Source organism: Pterocles gutturalis, unplaced genomic scaffold (assembly GCF_000699245.1).
Source record: "Pterocles gutturalis isolate BGI_N339 unplaced genomic scaffold, ASM69924v1 scaffold30, whole genome shotgun sequence".
NCBI classification, from domain to species: Eukaryota; Metazoa; Chordata; class Aves; order Pterocliformes; family Pteroclidae; genus Pterocles; species Pterocles gutturalis.
In genome coordinates, this window is record NW_010145458.1 from 16,476 (window position 1) to 34,137 (window position 17,662).

Genomic DNA, 17,662 nt, shown 5'->3' on the forward strand with positions numbered 1-17,662 from the left:
AAGCTTGGAATTCTCCTTGACGGTAGCAGGATTGTTAGGGCATGTTTCTCTTCTTGCTGGCAGGTGCGCACAGCTCCGTGGAACACCACACGAGCCTTCATTGCTGCTATGAAGGGCAAGTGCCTCCTAGAAGTAACTGGTGTAGCAGATCCTACTGGTTGTGGTGAAGGATTTTCTTATGTGAAGATTCCAAACAAGCCAACTCAGCAGAAGGTATAGTTCCCAAGGTTGGGTTGGACAAAGAGCAATAACTGGAAAGTCATGTGGGAGAAATGGAGTAAATATGGGGCATCAGGAAGAGAAAATGTCAGAAGATTAGCCTAGGAAAGATTATTATGTGATGACATTAATAGGCTGCATCTTCCTCTGAACAGGATGATAAAGAACCTCAGCCAGTGAAAAAGACAGTGACTGGGACAGATGCTGATCTGCGCCGACTTTCTCTCAAAAATGCCAAACAGCTTCTGCGTAAATTTGGAGTGCCGGAAGAGGAGGTGAGCAGGAACCTGGAGCAGGATACAGAGTACTCTTCACTAATGGGTTCAGCGGCTGATGGTGGAAGGGACATATACGCTTCTACTCTGACCTTGTGTGGAAAGGAGTTGAAATCCACAGTTAGCTACCTCAGTTGTATGTCACTAAAGCCATTTCTAGTCTGTCTTCCTCTTTCCAGATAAAGAAGCTATCCCGGTGGGAAGTGATTGATGTGGTACGTACAATGTCTACAGAGCAGGCTCGTTCAGGGGAAGGTCCTATGAGCAAATTTGCACGTGGGTCTCGGTTTTCTGTAGCAGAACATCAGGAGAGATACAAAGAAGAGTGTCAGCGCATCTTTGATTTACAAAATAAGTAAGTTCTTATCTGACGTTTACAGCCTTGAACCCCACCCTGTCCCCACCTTAGAAGTCCAGAACTGTGTATGCCTGGGGCTCACTGATACCTGGGGCTCACTGATACGTAGTGGTATAGATGTTGTAGATGTTGATTCAACTGGTTGGGTTTCTAAAATACAGCAATGAGAAAGGGAAAAAGGGGGCTCTGGCTGTTAATAGAAACTTATGGGTTAGCCTTCATGTCTTGCTGTCGTAGACCTTTCAGAAAGACAGAATGAGTTGCATAGTCTGCCATGTATAATGGTATGAGATGTTCCACTGTTCCACAGATCAGTAGTTCACCACCCTATTTCCTTACTTTCTTTTTCTTTTTTTCTTTTTTTCTTTTTTCTTCATTAACAGCAGCTTGGCAATTCTCTCTTGGGTAGCAACTACCAATTTTATGTCCAATTCTTTAGAACTGACAGAAGAATTAATGCGTTACTCCTTGTTCTGGCTCAAGACCTGACACTGGGGAGGGGATATAGTACTGCTGATGATGAAGAAATCAACTTGTTGGAGAAGACTGGCTTGGAATAGTTGATCTTTTGGACATGGGGATTACAGAAGGGAATATATTATGCCTATTCTTGTAGTAGTGATTTGCAACATTAATTTTCAAACTTTCCCATCATTTTTACCTTTGTATTTCTGGGAAGGTAACAGGCTGATTTTTGGGGGGTGGGGGGACTGACTTACAAGGTGCCTCCTGTTTCAGGGTTCTGGAATCCACTGAGATCCTGTCAACAGACACAGATAGCAGCTCAGCTGAAGACAGTGACTTTGAAGAGATGGGAAAGAATATTGAGAATATGTTACAGAACAAGAAAACTAGTTCTCAGCTCTCTCGGGAAAGAGAAGAGCAGGAACGAAAGGAATTGCAAAGGATGCTTCTGGGAGAAGACAATGGCAATGACAAAGACAGGGGCAAAAAGGACAGGAGAGACAAGAAGGGGCTGTGTAAGTAACTGCAACCACCAGAATGTGCCTGGGAAGGGATGCAGGATTGTGTCAGGCTGCAAAGTGTGCTGATCTGGCCTGTCAGAGGAGAGTGTGCCTTACAGGGAGAATGTATAGACCTGTTTATCTAGGGCTTCTTCCTTCTCCTGAGCAATTACTGGGTGAAAATTCATGTAAAGTGTTTTCTTTACCCCAGAGCTTTACCTGTTCTGCACTAAGAACTTACTCTGGTACTTCTTTAGATATTCACTGCTGCTTGCTGCTTAAGTTTCCCTTTTTTGGGGGGGTGGGGGTAGTTTTCTCAAGATGTGTTCACAAATAGTTCCTGCAACCAGCTTATGCTACTCTTAATTGGATCTTGTGTGTAAACACAGCTATGTATGTGAAACAGATAGCACCATATGTAGGCTGATAGCGGTGTCTGTTATACTGTGTGCTGTAGCTGTGTGTTTGGGAGGTAACTGGGCAGCTGCCAGATTTTGATCTCGTGGACACATGTTTATTTTAAGTGCATTCCAACAGAGAACTTGACACATCACTAACTGGCGGGTAAAAGCGTTCGACCTGTGAATGAACTTCTGTCTGTATGACGGTGCTCATGACCACTGTTGCTTGTTGCATGTGTATGAGCAAAGTTGAGCTGTGCTGCATCTGGGTCAACATGATTGTTGCTGTTGGAAACCCAGATTGGGAATAAATCACTAATTAAATAATTACTGGAATAATTTAGTAAGGGATATGTGGAAGATTTGCCGATTATTGTTGCCTTATGAAAAGATATCCAGTGTTATTTTGAACAAAATCTCTCAAACAAAGTGATGGATGGTGCTGGAAAGATTCTGTGGTCGCATGAGGCAAGGCTGGTTCACTGGTTGTAACACTAGTTGGAGAACTGGGTGGATTCTGTGGTCGCATGAGGCAAGGCTAGTTCCCTGGTTGTAACACTAGTTGGAGAACTGGGTAATTGTTGGCCTTTAGTTTCTGCCAGATCTCCATACCTATGATCAACACCACTGATCAAAAAAATCAAATTTGATCAAAAGCAATCTGCAGAGCCATGTTGCAGTTGCCTTATAGGTTGCACTTAGGCACCTACAGGTCCTTGTTGACTGTAGCTGTGAATGGATAATCCCTGCAAGTAATTCAGTAGTTTACCTTTGTTTCAGATTGATACATGTCATGATAAGAGAACATGAACAAGCAAGGGAAAGACTTCTATTATTTAGGTTTTCCTGAATTTGTGTCTTGGAAATTTTTAAGCCAGAACTATCTGCTGTATTCAGTTCAGGTTTTCCTGAATTTGTGTCTTGGAAGTTTTTAAGCCAGAACTATCTGCTGTATTCAAACAATGACGTTTCTACAGTATGAAAGAAATTAAGTAAAACCCACTCTTTTAGCATCAGCTTCAGGAGCATCAGCAAACTCTCACAAAGATGATGACACTGCCTCTGTAACCAGCCTTAATTCCTCTGCCACTGGCCGCCGTCTGAAAATTTATCGCACATTTAGAGATGAAGATGGGAAAGAATATGTGAGGTGTGAGACGGTTCGGAAGCCTGCTGTTATTGATGCCTATTGCCGAATACGGACTACTAAGGATGAAGAGTTCATGTAAGACCAATATGATTTTTTCTTTTTTTTTTTTTTTTTTTTTTTTTTTTTTTTTTTTTTTTTTTTTTCCTTTTTAACTTTGCCTGTAGACTTTCATTCTGTTGGCAGTATGAAGAAATGTAGAATTGAGTGTAGAAGCCTGACATGGTAATTGTGTATAGAGAGAGAGATTAAATGGCTGTCCATTTGGAGGGTATTATGAATTTTGTGCAGTGATTGACCTGGCAGAAGAGTACCTGGTAAATCATCAACTCAGGTGAAAATCTTGTGTGTTTTGATTGTTTTTTTCCTCCCAGACGAAAGTTTGCTCTATTTGATGAGCAGCACCGTGAGGAAATGCGGAAGGAGCGGCGCAGGATCCAGGAGCAATTACGGCGGTTAAAAAGGAACCAAGAAAAAGAGAAGCTCAAGGGCCCTCCAGAAAAGAAGCCCAAGAAAATGAAAGAGCGCCCAGACTTGAAAGTAAGCATATCCATATGTAAAGCATGCTAACAGGTCTTGGGTGTTGGAGAAGTTTTCTGTTTTAGTGATGTACTAAAGGGCTGACTAGGGCAGTTTAATTATACTTTGCCTTTAAACTGGAGCCTGTGTATGAATTCTGATCTGTCATCTTTCTTACATTGTTCCAGTTAAAGTGTGGAGCATGTGGTGCAATTGGTCATATGAGGACTAATAAGTTCTGCCCTCTTTACTACCAAACAAATGCCCCACCTTCTAATCCTGTTGCAATGACAGAGGAACAGGAGGAAGAGCTGGAAAAAACAGTCATTCATAATGATAATGAGGAACTCATCAAAGTAGAAGGAACAAAAATTGTCCTGGGAAAACAACTGATTGAGAGGTAAGGGAACAAGCAGAGCTACAATTCAGAACTGAGTGCAGAATACTCATATGTATATTAATCACAGGAATAAGGTGAGAGGCCTTTACATAGACCATCACAACAGTTTTTTGATTGTGTATTTGTTACTATGGCAGATGGGACCAAAGCCAATGGTCTTGATTCACAAGAGGGCTGGAGAAAGTGTTATGCTTTTTTGTTTTACCTAGTGCGGATGAGGTTCGCAGGAAATCGCTGGTCCTGAAGTTTCCTAAACAACAGCTTCCTCCAAAGAAGAAGCGGCGAGTAGGGACAACCATTCACTGTGATTATCTGAATGTGAGTGAAGGTGTTACTGAGCTCATTGCAGCATCTCTATTTCTGTTTGTACCAACTGGCCAGTTTCTTTGCTACTCCTGTGCATCCTCTGCATGCAACACAGACACCTGCCCAGTAAATTAATAAACTAAATTGCCTAGGATTTCTGTGAGTAAATATTTTGCATCTTGGAACTGACTTAATTTTTCTGCCTCTGATTTCTTTAGCGTCCTCATAAATCCATCCACCGACGGCGAACAGATCCCATGGTGACACTGTCATCCATCTTGGAGGGCATAATCAATGACATAAGGGATCTTCCTAATGTAAGTTTAAGCTATGAGGCCAAAAACCTGCATCTTAAGCAATATAGCTGAAGTAGGTTATATTTTGTAGATGCCAAAATTAGGCTAGGCTTTTGTCAGATGACTGGTGTGCCACTCCGTTCCCCCCTTGCCCTGCATACAGTTGGTGTGCATTATTTCATAAGTTACCTCAGCTTAGAATCTTATTGAGATGAAAACATCCATAGCAGAAAATAATGTGGAATAGTTCTGTTTAGATACATATTCAAAGCCTGGGATGTAATTTTTTTTCAACAAAACCAGAAAAAGATGCATAACACTTGATGTAGCAATGTGGAATACTTTATGTATGTGGCACTGGAGAAAATTGTGTACTTCACTGTTTCTGACCAGATTTTACCAGAAACTTGTGAAATCAAAAGATTAAATGGAAGATTTGACTTGAAATGAGATTTTAAAGTTCAGTTTCTTGACTTTTGTGCTCCATAACCAAAAATACCCTCTGAGAAATCTTTGTGAGATTTTTCTTCTTATAATCATTCTTCTTATAATCATATCAAAGAAAGTGATAGCCACCATGGGCCTGAGCTTATCATATTTTCCCTGATGTAGTTAAGGAGCTGACTGTGTAAAGGTTTGATACATTAGTGCCTATTCAGCTGTGGAGGTTAAACTGAGATTAGCTGTGCCAGTACTGTGTTAACAAGCATTCTTTTTTTTCTTTTCATCCTCAGACATACCCCTTTCATACACCTGTAAATCCAAAAGTTGTCAAAGATTATTATAAGATTATTACTCGGCCCATGGATTTACAGACTCTGCGTGAAAATGTTCGTAAGCGGCAGTACCCGTCCCGAGAAGAGTTCAGAGAACATCTGGAACTAATTGTTAAGAACAGTGCGACGTACAATGGTAGGCTATTAACAGTGCAGGGAAACTGTGTTTCTGCTAATACCTTGTATGTGTATGAGGTGTTGGACTTTTACTTCTAGAAATAACAAAAGCAACAGGGAAGCAGAATAAATTTACAGTCAGATGGAAACAATAAACGTATGTTTTTCCACATATACCTGATAGACTCTGTTTATGTTAATGAGATAATTCAAAAATAAGAAAGAAGCAGATCCTAGCATTTAACAATACGTAAATGATGACTCTGATGTAGTAACTGCAGTGCAATTAGGGACCTATCAATGACTGAAGACACTGGTGCATATATAAAGTCAAAACGCACTGAAGCAAAGTCCTGCATATGCCCTTCATATAGGGTGAAGCTAAGCAAAACATTGTTTTCAGTAGATTACATTATGAGTGTCCTTTTGTTTTCAGGCATGGATTGGTGGGGAGATACTTGTGAACTTATTTCCTCAGGATTGTGCTTTGGTGAATGAATCTTTCTATGCTAATGGAAATAGTTCACACCTTTTGAAGCCATTGTCTTGGAGCATGCAGCTTTGAGTAGAGTTTAATGATTTTGCATATTTTCGTTCTTAGTGGCAATAGATTTTTCCCCATTTGGGGAGGTCAGAACGCTAGTTTAAAAAACCAAAAGCCTAGATTCTGCAATAGAGTATGCATCTGCTGGGGAAAAGTGCTGATTCAGTGAGCAACTATAGGTCAGCTGTTTTCTGACCTCTGATAGAAAGGTCTTTTTCCAAAAAGTATTCATTTGTCAGGTGAAAAAACTTCCAGCTGCATTGAGTCTCTCTGGGCTGCACAGCATTCGGGGTGACACTGACAGCACTGTTTTTTGCCTTTACTCTTTCCTTTGTTATTTTGACAGCTAAATCCCTGTTTTATCCTAATAAATGATATTTTTTCATAGTTCTGTTGCAAATACTTGTTTCCATGTCTGAGGAATCATGAAATTATTTAAATTTGTGGTTCTCTGAATATTCCTTAAATATTCCTAAAAAATTCCTTAAATGTCACATCTTGCCTTCCTTAGCAGTTCTGCTTCACTGTCTGGATTTAGGAAAAGAAATTTCATATACTCTGAAGGTTTGGCAAAGGTGTAGGGCTTAAAGGCCAGTCTTCCACAGGCACAGCTGCTTTCCCATAGGGTTTTCCTTAATAGAATGTATACCAGAAGCGTGAATATTTGCTACAAAGAGCCTTTTCTTATATAAAATCCATACTAAACTTTAGTAATTGTGTGTGTTGAGAATATACCACCAACTGTGCTAGAAATACGATCAGTGATGCTTTAGGAGTAAGGATTAATTCATATTGTGACATAATTGGCCTTTTTAATGAGTCTGGAGTATATCACTGTACTTGTTGTGTGTTTGCAGGGCCAAAGCACTCACTGACACAGATATCTCAGTCCATGCTGGACCTGTGTGATGAAAAGCTAAAAGAGGCAAGTCTTGTGAATGAGTTGTGATAAGAGGGGAGAGGGAGGGATGGTTAGGGATGGTTGAGGGGTTTGAAGACAGAGGACCTGAGTAGGCAAAACACAGGGGTTTAAGGAGAGAAGAATAAGGCAACTCCTCCCCCCACCCCGGGGTTGTCTTTGAATTTTTACAGTTCATATTAGTGTCTTTCTCAAAAAACAGATGCTCATTTGTTACTCCAGTTACTTTATCTTGTATGTAGCCTTATATCTAGGCTCTTATCCCTCCTTATTTACAAGTGTCTTCAGAAGAAGGTGAATAGGAGTCTCTTTGGGATTTGGGATAGAGTATCCTGATATCAACAGTTTTTAATCTAGGGTCAGCACTGATGTTCCTTACTTTTATTGCAGAAGGAAGATAAACTGGCTCGATTAGAAAAAGCAATTAATCCCCTCCTGGATGATGATGATCAAGTGGCCTTTTCCTTCATTTTGGATAACATTGTCACTCAAAAGATGATGGCAGTTCCAGATGTATGTAGCTTGAGTGGAGAGAGTGTGTGTGTGTGTGTGTGTGTGTTACGTGCAAAATATGCTGATTATAGTCCTGTGGCTGTGTTTTTACATTGTGGTTGTTAGTGCACTGGCAAAAAAAAAAAAAAAAAAAAGAAGGAGTGCTCTGTCAGGGAGCTGGCATGTGATTTTCTGACTGGCACAGACACACCTGTACTCACCTTCTTCACTGGAGCAAAGGTTCAGAAGTGAAGGCTGGGTTCCAGTTTTTTTTCCTGCTGCTCTCACTCCTGAATAGTGCCTGTTTCAACTTCCCATTAGCATGAAGTCACTGATTTGCATTAAGCATGATCATTATAAAATATGCTAATTTCCTGCTGCTTATAGCTCTTACTTTGGTAGATCTCAAAGCACTCTGCAAAGGTACAGTTTTCAGGTGCAAATGAAATACAAGCTGATGTCTAATTGACCAGGTTTATGCAGTGTTGCACTAGTTCATTAATATTAAAAAAAAACCCAACCCAAACCCTTAAGCTTAACAAATAAAACTACACAGGTAAAGACTTCGGTGTCACTCATCTGTAATGTGTATTGTGTCTGAATGGAATAACGAACAAGAGTCTGTAATAGTTAGACTGAATAAGAGAGGGCTTAATGCCTGTCCAGTTTAAAAACTTTGTTGGTTCCATTCTCTGTTGTCACCAAGTTCTCATTTCTGATGTTTTGAAACAGATTTTAGAGTTCTTCTATGCCACCACACCATGATGAACTGTTAAACTGGTGTATATATATACACAGTTGTGAGATCAGACCTAGGTTTATATTCTTTCCATATTGTACATAAGTGTTCTTGCTGGACACTGCAGTTATGTTGTAGAGGAAACGATATTAAATAGAAAAGTCCTTTGTATGATTATTATTTTATATTACACATTCCTACTGTCAAGCAGGTATCAACATAGCTAGTTAAAGATCCATCTGGTAGATCTTTTTTTCTGTGTCCCTCCTGAAGCTAAATGATTGGATTCAAGATGCCGTGTGAACAATACTTCCCATACATATTAATTGTTAAGCAGTTCTGGAGACTTTATGAAATTCGTAGCTCAAACTGTAAAAAATTCCATGTAGAAGCTTTTTAAACTTGTCTGTTTTCTTTCTTTCAGTCTTGGCCATTTCATCATCCAGTTAACAAGAAGTTTGTTCCTGATTATTACAAGGTGATTGCTAATCCAATGGATCTGGAGACTATCCGCAAGGTTTGTAGCTTGAACTGAGCAGCCACTTGAGAGATGTTTAGACTTGATGACTTACTGGGTGACAATCTCTTCCAGAATATCTCCAAACACAAATACCAGAACAGAGAGACTTTCCTGGATGATGTTAACCTCATCCTTGCCAACAGCATTAAGTACAATGGTAGGTGGTGAAAATAAGACTTCAGCTGCCTTCTGTACTTAAATTAATACATCTGGGCACCTGTTCTGTAGTGCTGTCAAAGTCTGAAGCTGTGAATCCTGAACTTGATTGTTGCTTTCCTTTCCTGCTAATGCTTAAACAGTGCAGTGATGTTTTCACTGTGACGTGGTGCTTTATTTACCATCTTGTGCAGAATGGGGCAGTTACATTTGGGGAGGATTTTCTACTTGTTCAGTACACATCTCTGCTTCAGTGGTTTGTTTCTGGGAACTTCCTTGAGATTGACAAGGTACAACCTTCTTATCTCCTAAATAATATTTTTAATGCTGGAACAAACTAAACTGGTTGCACTTGTTAACTGGTTGTTATTGGTTAGCTGAATGTGAACCCTGCTTTATATTTCTCTTTAGATCAGAAGGTGTTGGGATTTAGGGACCTGTGTCATGAGAGCTGTGTAACCAAAACCAGTCTTTCTGTCTCAGCAGCTGGAACTGAGCAAATGTCAGTATCCATGAAGAGATTTGTTTCCTACTTTCTTACAGGGCCAGACAGTCAGTACACAAAAACAGCCCAGGAGATTGTAAACATCTGTTACCAAACTTTAGCTGAGGTATGGGGACAACTCTACTGTAATATTTTTGTATGTTTGGATTTTCTGTTCTGCAACCTTAGCAAGCTGCTTTGTTTTTAGTACGATGAGCACCTGACTCAACTTGAGAGAGATATCTCTACTGCTAAGGAAGCAGCACTAGAGGAGGCAGATCTGGAGAGTCTTGATCCTATGACTCCTGGTCCCTACACTCCACAGGCAAGTGACCAAGCAAAGTTTTCATGTCCTTTCTTTCAGTTTCAGTGTCCTGGATGTTTGATCTAGAGGTCCCTCTTTGTTTACTATTCTCCATCAGTCTGCAGTTTGTCTTTTAGCAGAGTATCTGGTTGGATGGTGTGCTAATAGCTATTTTTAAGGATAAATATAAGAAGCAGTTGGTGCTTCAGAGAGTGAGACACCTAAGACAAAGAAGGTATTTCCCAAGCAACTTGCAAAACTGGTCTCAAGATGAACTGTATTGTACAGTCATGTAAAACTGAGTGTAGGCTGGAGATTCAAAGACTCTGCAAGTTAGAAACCCTCAGAAGGCAAGCAGTGAAAATGGAAGGAGAACATGAGGAAAATACACCAATACTGTAGCGCTGAGAAGAATCCAGAGAGCTGTTTGGTGGGGGTATTATTGAAGAGGCTTATTGCTATGAGCAAAAAAACTGCCTGATATGGTCAGCAAAGTATGACTCATCCTGCATTCTTTGGTGGGATTCTTTACATTTCTTTATTTTTGTTCTAATGGAAATAACATTTCTTACTCTTCATTAGTATTTTATAGCAGACAGTTATGTGTGTCAGTTATTTTATATGTATTATAGACCAAGTTGGAAGCATAATTTATACTGCAGATTGTATGACAGACTCCTTTTTCAGTGTTTACAGTTTGGTAAAGTTTCATAAGCTATTTAGACTTTTTTTTTTTAAATGCTGCTTCTTGCCTTGGGCTGTTTTGTTGTTTTTAAAAACATCAGTAAAAAATTTTCACCAGGAATGATAAGTTCATGCCTGAAAAATAAAATTGCCTTTGGAATTTGCCCAGTAAGTTAAGTAATGGTTCAGGGAATGTCATCCTAGTGTCTGAGGTATGCCTTTTGTTTATTTGGAAAAACTGTTGACGTTCATAAGCCTTGGGAAAGATCTCTCTGGTAATAACTGAATGATCAAAATTCAAATGTTGCATACCCAGTATAGGAAGACAGAGCAAAGCTCTCTTTGCAGTTGTTCATCCTAACTGTAGAAGAATATTTTTGCTATTCTGTGCAAGTCCGGTGTGGTTACATCTGGAAAGTTGCATTTAATTTTAGTAAAGTCAGAGCAGAAAAGAGGGACTTGAAGTTCAGGAAAAATTCAAGATCTTATAGAGATTATTTTTAAGTGAAAAATTAGTTTAAAATTTGTTTAGGCAATAAATATACAAAGATTATATGGCTGGAGACAGGATAGCAGGCTACAAACAGTTTTGGTGGCAGTATTTATCATCCTTCATCCATCTTTTCCCACAAAAAAAAGCCCAAAATGTAGCATTTCAGGAAGCTAAGAAAGAACTTGCTAGGAATGATGACTGAATTCAATGGGGTGGGAATACTGAGTATCCTGGAAAAAGACCTTTCTGGCAATGGGAAGTGTCAGGCTGCAAGGGAGTCTTTGGAGAGAAGTTGTTGAAACTGTTGACACATTTCAAGGAAGATTACATGTACCTCAGAGAATGAGGGACAAAAATGTCATTCTTCTGTCTGATGGTTTCCTTCTCAAGAACAGTATTACCTGTTCTGATTTTTTTCCAAGTTGGTGATCCAGAGAGAGGAAAAGAGGCCTGAACAGTGTACTGTGTTAGCTGTCTGCTCTTTCTGTGTGTGTGCTAAAGGAGAGAGCTTCGTGAGCTTCTCCCTTGAACTTGTTATCTGAAAGTCACCCTTTCCCTCTGCTTCTTGGCTGGAGGTACTCTCCCACTTCCCAAACTTGTCACAGATGGCAGTTCTGGTGATGGTTGCTTTGCTTTAGGTCACTTCATTTCAAATGCAGTTGTGATGACTCATATTTATCTCCCCATATGTGTCTTCAGGAGTTGGACTCCAGGAGGATATAAAAAGCAAATAAAGCAAGTAGAGAGTTGTCTGTGGTTTACATGTCTGTTTAAATTCTCAGGAAGGCTGTTTTGCCTAATTTAAATGGTATTGCTGCTGCTGTTAACACTTTCATGATTGTCATGATATTATAAACTGTGTACTACAACAGCATTTACCAAAATCCTAATCTGTAGTTCCTCATTAACTGTTCAGAGGTCAGAGGGCATGCAAACTACAGATTGGCTTTTTTTTCTTGCTTTTGTCAGCTTTAGGGACTCTTGAGGGAGTGATTTACATAGGAAGGTTTTGACATTCAATCAATTCTCTTTCATATGTGATAGACTTTTTCCAGTTCTGATAGCAGCATTTTGGTTGCAACACCGTTTCCACTGTAGGAATGGAAATTAAAAGGGCCGTGCTGAGTCAAACCAAAGGTTGATGTAGTCAAGTATTCTGTCTCTGGCAGGGACCAGAATAAGTGGAGGCAAACATTCAGTGGTCCGTTTTAAAGTGAAACCTCTCTGCTTATGTCAGGTGGCTGTTCAGGCACCTTACACTGGTGTTGCACCTGCACCATTGTATTTATGAGCTGCAGAGGGGCCTCTTCTCTGTAAAGCTATCTAATCCTTTTGGAGTCCATTTATGATTCTGGCCTCTGCAGGACTGCACTGCATAGAAGTACTGACTTCTATTTTAAAACCTGCTGTTTGGCACACTTCAAACCTGAGGTTGTGAGCCATACCATGTTTGTTCTTTAAGAATAAATAGCTTATTTTGATTAAACAGTGTTTAATAATATAAAGACCATGCCAAAAAAATACATGTTGCATTTGGTCCTGAAATCCCAGTCTTGCGTCTCAAGATACTGTTCGAGTCTCAGTTCAGTGCCTGAGAATGTTATGTCTCCTGTTTCCACATATACTTTAGCCACCTGATTTGTATGATACCAACACTTCCCTCAGTATGTCACATGACGCTTCAGTCTATCAAGATGAAAGCAATTTGTCTGCTATGGACACTCTCATCACTGCCCCAGAGAAGCGAGGAACTCAGGTCAGAATCCTCAATTTTTTCATGTGGTTGCAGAGTTGGGTTGTATAAGCAAATTACTGAAAGGAGGCAATTACTTTGTAGGAAACACGTGACTATCAGCAGGTTTCCCAAGCAGAGAAAGGAATCCATTTCAAAACTTACGCAATTTCTTTCATTTTGACTGCTCTGAGGGAAAAGGAAAAATTTGAAGAGCACGGGGAATTGAAACACTGTGAAACAAAGAATAGAGAATCAAAAGCTGCAAAAGAATCTGCTTAAGGCCAGATATTTGTTTGCTTCACTACTTCTGGGAGCAGAAACCTGGTGACTCATGCTACAAAGGGCTAATATGCAATCCCTTGTTGATTCTGAATAGGGAAATGGTGAAGTATATTCTACAGATTTTGAAGATGATAATTAGATCATTATCACTGCATACAGTGATGACTAGAAGCTGTACAAACGCCTAGGAGAGAGCTGTAGATACCTTATAGTTGGAAAAAAAAGCAGACAGGTTAAAGGTATTAAATAATTATAAATGAACTTGTTACAGTAACCACTGAATATTTTTTTCTTAGTCTTTATTCTGTATTAAACAAAAAAAAAATTGTTGGAGGAAAGGGAATAGCAGAAGGACATACAGTAATATGACCATGAAAAAAAAATTACCAGGAGAAAGAAGGTGAGGAGGGCGGTGAGACTGAAGGTGGTACCAGAAAGACTAATGAGAGCTATTCTGAGCAATCCAGACAAACAGAGATTGAATATGAATAGTTCCATCTGGTATTGTTGCTGTCTGTAGCTTTGAGAATGCCTTCTAGATTTGGAAATCTTCAAGCTTTCTATAGACTTTCAATTTATAGTCTTTGGGACAGAATCTGCATGTCAGCTCCACCTTGGACTCCTGGTGACTGAGGGAAGAACAGGAGAGACAAGAGCAGGAGAAGATTTGTTGGAAACTGCTGTCTGCTTTTAAAATATTTTGTGAAAATAAGCACTTTTTAAAATCTAGTGGTGTTCAGCAGAACAAAGAACTGGTGCTGTAAGGCTGGAGATTCCCTTTTCAAGGATGAGCACATCAGGATAAAAGCGTGTGGAGACTGTATGCTCTCTGATCTTGGAATAAAGGGAGAAAGGATCATTGCACTGAGAGTGATATACATCTATTTTTCTTTTTGTCTTGCCCCACTCCTCCCCAACCCATACTCCTGCATCCATCATTGTGGCCAGATGTCAGTCATACCCTTTGGTTTATGTCCAGTAGTGCCTTCCTCAATGGCATTGCTATTTGTGTTCCCCATTCAGATGCGCCAGGGACGAGGTAGGCTGGGCGAGGAAGACTCTGACGTAGATATTGAAGGGTTTGATGAGGATGATGATGGGAAACCCAAGACTCCAGCTCCAGTGAGTATATTTACAGAAATCACAGCGACAGTCTATGTGTTGACTTGCATACTTGTGGTAGAAGTCTCCATCGTATAAGTGTTCTGCTGTGTCTGCCACCTGGAAAGACAGCAGATTTCATAGAATAGCTAGACTCTTAAATGTAATTTTTAAATTGTTAGCGTTACAAAATGAGTAAATACTTCAGAATGAACAGTGTGATGGGCATATGCTGGAAATGGCAGCAGTAGTTTATACGTTGTTTGATCTTCATTATCCCTGTTCTGTATGACCTAGGAAGTTGAAGATGCAGATGGTGACCTTGCTGATGAAGAAGAAGGATCAGCCCAGCAGCCCCAGGCCAGTGTACTCTATGAAGATTTGCTCATGTCGGATGGAGAGGATGATGATGATGGGAGTGATGAAGAGGGAGATAATCCTTTCTCATGTAGGTGTCCTTTTTTATAAAAGGTTGAATAGGAACTGGTTGTTCACCCATGCTTCCATCACAAAAACATGCAGTAGAGAGCATAGAGCATAATTGGGATATGTGGCCAGGTGGTCTAGTGGTGAAAGAGAGACCAAAGGGCAAGATAAGAAAACTGGATGAACATAAATGGAACTGCAAACAAAGTGGAATAGGAGTGCTGTACATATGGGCACAGAAGAAAGCAGAGTTAAGATCTGGTCAATTGTATTTCATAAAGTGAAACTGCAAATGGTTCTGAAAAGACTGGGACTATGATTTGGTGTGCAGAGCCAGGAATGGGCAGTTTAGTAAAAGCACATGTATTTTGATATGAAACAGTGTGGTCAATGTTATCAAGAACTGGAAGAGGTGTCTGGAGGTTCTTCAGATTGTTTCCCAGTTTTACTAAACAAATTGCCGTGCAGAAAAGCTGATAGTGGTATTTAGCAATGGCTTCTGAAAATTACTAGGGGGGGGAGGAAGGGCTGAATTATTTAGAGCAGACAAGCATTTAAAGCCTTTTTGAGTAATGGTGGTAATGAAATTGCTTTGGAACAACATCAGAATTGGGTACTCAGTCAGTGGCATCACCTCCCAGATAGGCTTTCTGCTGCCTTGTGGAGACACTATTTTGTATACATTCCTTACAGTCAATATTGTAACCTTTAAACAAAGACAGTGGGTATGTAACTGACAAAAAAAAATGGTTGATTTGTGACCAAATGTTGATTTATTACACAGCTATCCAACTGAGTGAGAGTGGCAGTGACTCAGATGTGGAGCCCAATGCAGTGAGACCTAAACAACCTCATGTTCTTCAAGAGAACACAAGAATGGGCATGGACAATGAAGAAAGCATGATGTCTTACGAAGGAGATGGTGGGGAGACATCTCATGTTATGGAGGACAGTAATATCAGGTAATTAAAGCTGAGAATCTTGTTAAAATAATTCTTCAAAACACAATCTCTTCTCTTAAAGATTTCCAAAGTGTTTATCATAAAAAGCTGAAGAATATCTCATTATTTTAAGTTATTTTGTCACTGTTTTTAGTGTTGCAACCATAATTACCATAATTGCAATTTACTTCTTGTCGAGAGAAATTTGGTTTTGCTGTTAAGATTTTCATTAATAAAAATGTTAGTTAAATTCAAAAAATGTTCTTTCTTGTAGGTTAGATGATTTCCTGTACAGAGTGGTTTTTGAAGGCCGGACAAATAAAGGATTTTATAGGTCATCTCAGAAACTACAAGATGCCTTTGAAGTTAACAGATGATTTAGCTGATTAACTTCATGTGTTTTGTTTTTGGTTTTGGGGTTTTTTTTGTTGTTGTTTTTTTTTTTTTTTTTCCCTAAGAATAAGCATTTCCTTATGTGAAAGGAAGCTGCTTAGTTGAAGTCCAAAAGCATAGGAATATGCATATTCTGTATTTTGGAAGGAGCTCCATTATTAGAAAATTACAAGTACAGCACTATTGGCTTTATTTTTTTGCATTCACTTCAAAGAATACTGATGTTCTCTTCCTTCTCTGGCCGTTCTGTAAAGTATTACCATTAGATTCTCTGCTTTTTTTCTACTTGTGGAATTTAGTCCCTTAATGCTATTATTGATATTTGCCTGATAAATTATCATACAGGTAGCTATGCTGATTCAGGCAAATGGCTGGTCCAGCTCTGTACCATGACAATAGTCAGCAGAAAATGCTAGAGAAGACAATGAGAATGGGCTGTCTGCCTTCCTGGCTGCAGTAAAGGTGACAGATGGAAAGTGTTGGAGCAATCTCTTTTTCCTGCCCTGAATATATCAGTGGGATGAGGTAGAAAATTGTTGCATCAGGAGAACTGTTTTTTGGTTTTTTATTTTATTTTATAAAGCTGGCCATTGACAGAATTGAAGTGCACAGTGGTTCTGAGTGTTCCCCAAGGACTTCAAGGCAGGGACCTTTTACAGGAGTTAGATACAGAATTGTTGATATCAGCAGCTGATTTGAAATGATGGTATGGTAAGAGCATCTTCTTTCTTCTAGTTATGGCAGCTATGAAGAACCGGACCCAAAATCCAACACAAGAGATACCAGCTTCAGCAGCATTGGCGGGTATGAGATCTCAGAAGAGGAGGAAGAGGAAGAACAGCAGCGCTGTGGGCCCAGTGTATTGAGTCAGGTCCATTTGTCTGAGGATGAGGAAGACAGCGAGGACTTTCATTCCATTGCAGGAGACAGTGACCTGGACTCAGATGAATAAACGCCGTTTCTTGAGATGATGGTCATCCTGGGTCACTCTTGGCTCCTGAATTTTTCTTGTCCTACTTCAGTATAAGGAATAGTGTCCTGTGGACTGTGTTAGAAGTACATTTTTTTAATGTAATATTTTAATCTGTTATGTGATTGAGTAAATGGTGAAAAACAAGCGTTAGACAAGCGTGCCCTGATGAAGTTTTTGGTTGTTGATCCCTGTACTAGTTCCAGAATCCAGAGGATTTGTGTGGTTTGTTACTTGACGTCTATAAAGACCGAAGATTTTCTCGTAAATACGGCGCTCTTGGACACGTGCATGTCTGTCAGGGAAAAAAAAATGCTCAGAATAAAATACCTGCTCTTCATACACAACTATAAACCAGTTTTCATGTCATAAAGGGGAGGTTTTTCTCCGGGAGCACAGCGTGAATGCAGCGTCTGAAACTTCAACCCAGACTGGTTTTGATAACTGACGAACTACTCTGAATACTTTAAAAAAAAAAAAAAAATAAGGGCTGTTGTTTACTTAAGTTGAAATTAGTCCCAGAAACCAGAATTTGCTCAACTGCGTCTCAGGAACGAAGTCTCCCAAGGAAGGGTCGATGCTCACAGGACGTGCCTCATTGTCAGTCACCTGGAAAACACGTGCACGCCCTGAGGGTCGGGAGGAGGTTCTGCTCTGCTGCCCGCGGCGCTCATGTCAACAGAGCTCGAGAAGCGTTACA

The 17,662-nt window shown here is 39.8% G+C and overlaps 1 protein-coding gene across 1 annotated transcript in view; it reads left to right on the top strand.

Moving 5' to 3' along the window:
* LOC104470444 (transcription initiation factor TFIID subunit 1-like) overlaps window positions 1–16,944 on the top strand; it is a 33,317-nt gene extending 16,373 nt beyond the window's left edge. Inside the window, exons 19-39 of the mRNA XM_010085372.1 lie at window positions 64–213; window positions 375–494; window positions 674–849; window positions 1,591–1,832; window positions 3,230–3,443; window positions 3,740–3,905; window positions 4,073–4,284; window positions 4,494–4,602; window positions 4,809–4,907; window positions 5,621–5,798; window positions 7,181–7,248; window positions 7,633–7,755; window positions 8,898–8,990; window positions 9,066–9,150; window positions 9,693–9,760; window positions 9,842–9,958; window positions 12,745–12,870; window positions 14,155–14,253; window positions 14,530–14,680; window positions 15,443–15,620; window positions 16,728–16,944. Of these exons, the coding sequence (XP_010083674.1) occupies window positions 64–213; window positions 375–494; window positions 674–849; window positions 1,591–1,832; window positions 3,230–3,443; window positions 3,740–3,905; window positions 4,073–4,284; window positions 4,494–4,602; window positions 4,809–4,907; window positions 5,621–5,798; window positions 7,181–7,248; window positions 7,633–7,755; window positions 8,898–8,990; window positions 9,066–9,150; window positions 9,693–9,760; window positions 9,842–9,958; window positions 12,745–12,870; window positions 14,155–14,253; window positions 14,530–14,680; window positions 15,443–15,620; window positions 16,728–16,944 (2,991 nt within the window). The remainder of the gene's footprint in view (window positions 1–63; window positions 214–374; window positions 495–673; window positions 850–1,590; window positions 1,833–3,229; window positions 3,444–3,739; window positions 3,906–4,072; window positions 4,285–4,493; window positions 4,603–4,808; window positions 4,908–5,620; window positions 5,799–7,180; window positions 7,249–7,632; window positions 7,756–8,897; window positions 8,991–9,065; window positions 9,151–9,692; window positions 9,761–9,841; window positions 9,959–12,744; window positions 12,871–14,154; window positions 14,254–14,529; window positions 14,681–15,442; window positions 15,621–16,727) is intronic.
* The last annotated feature ends 718 nt before the right edge of the window (window positions 16,945–17,662 follow it).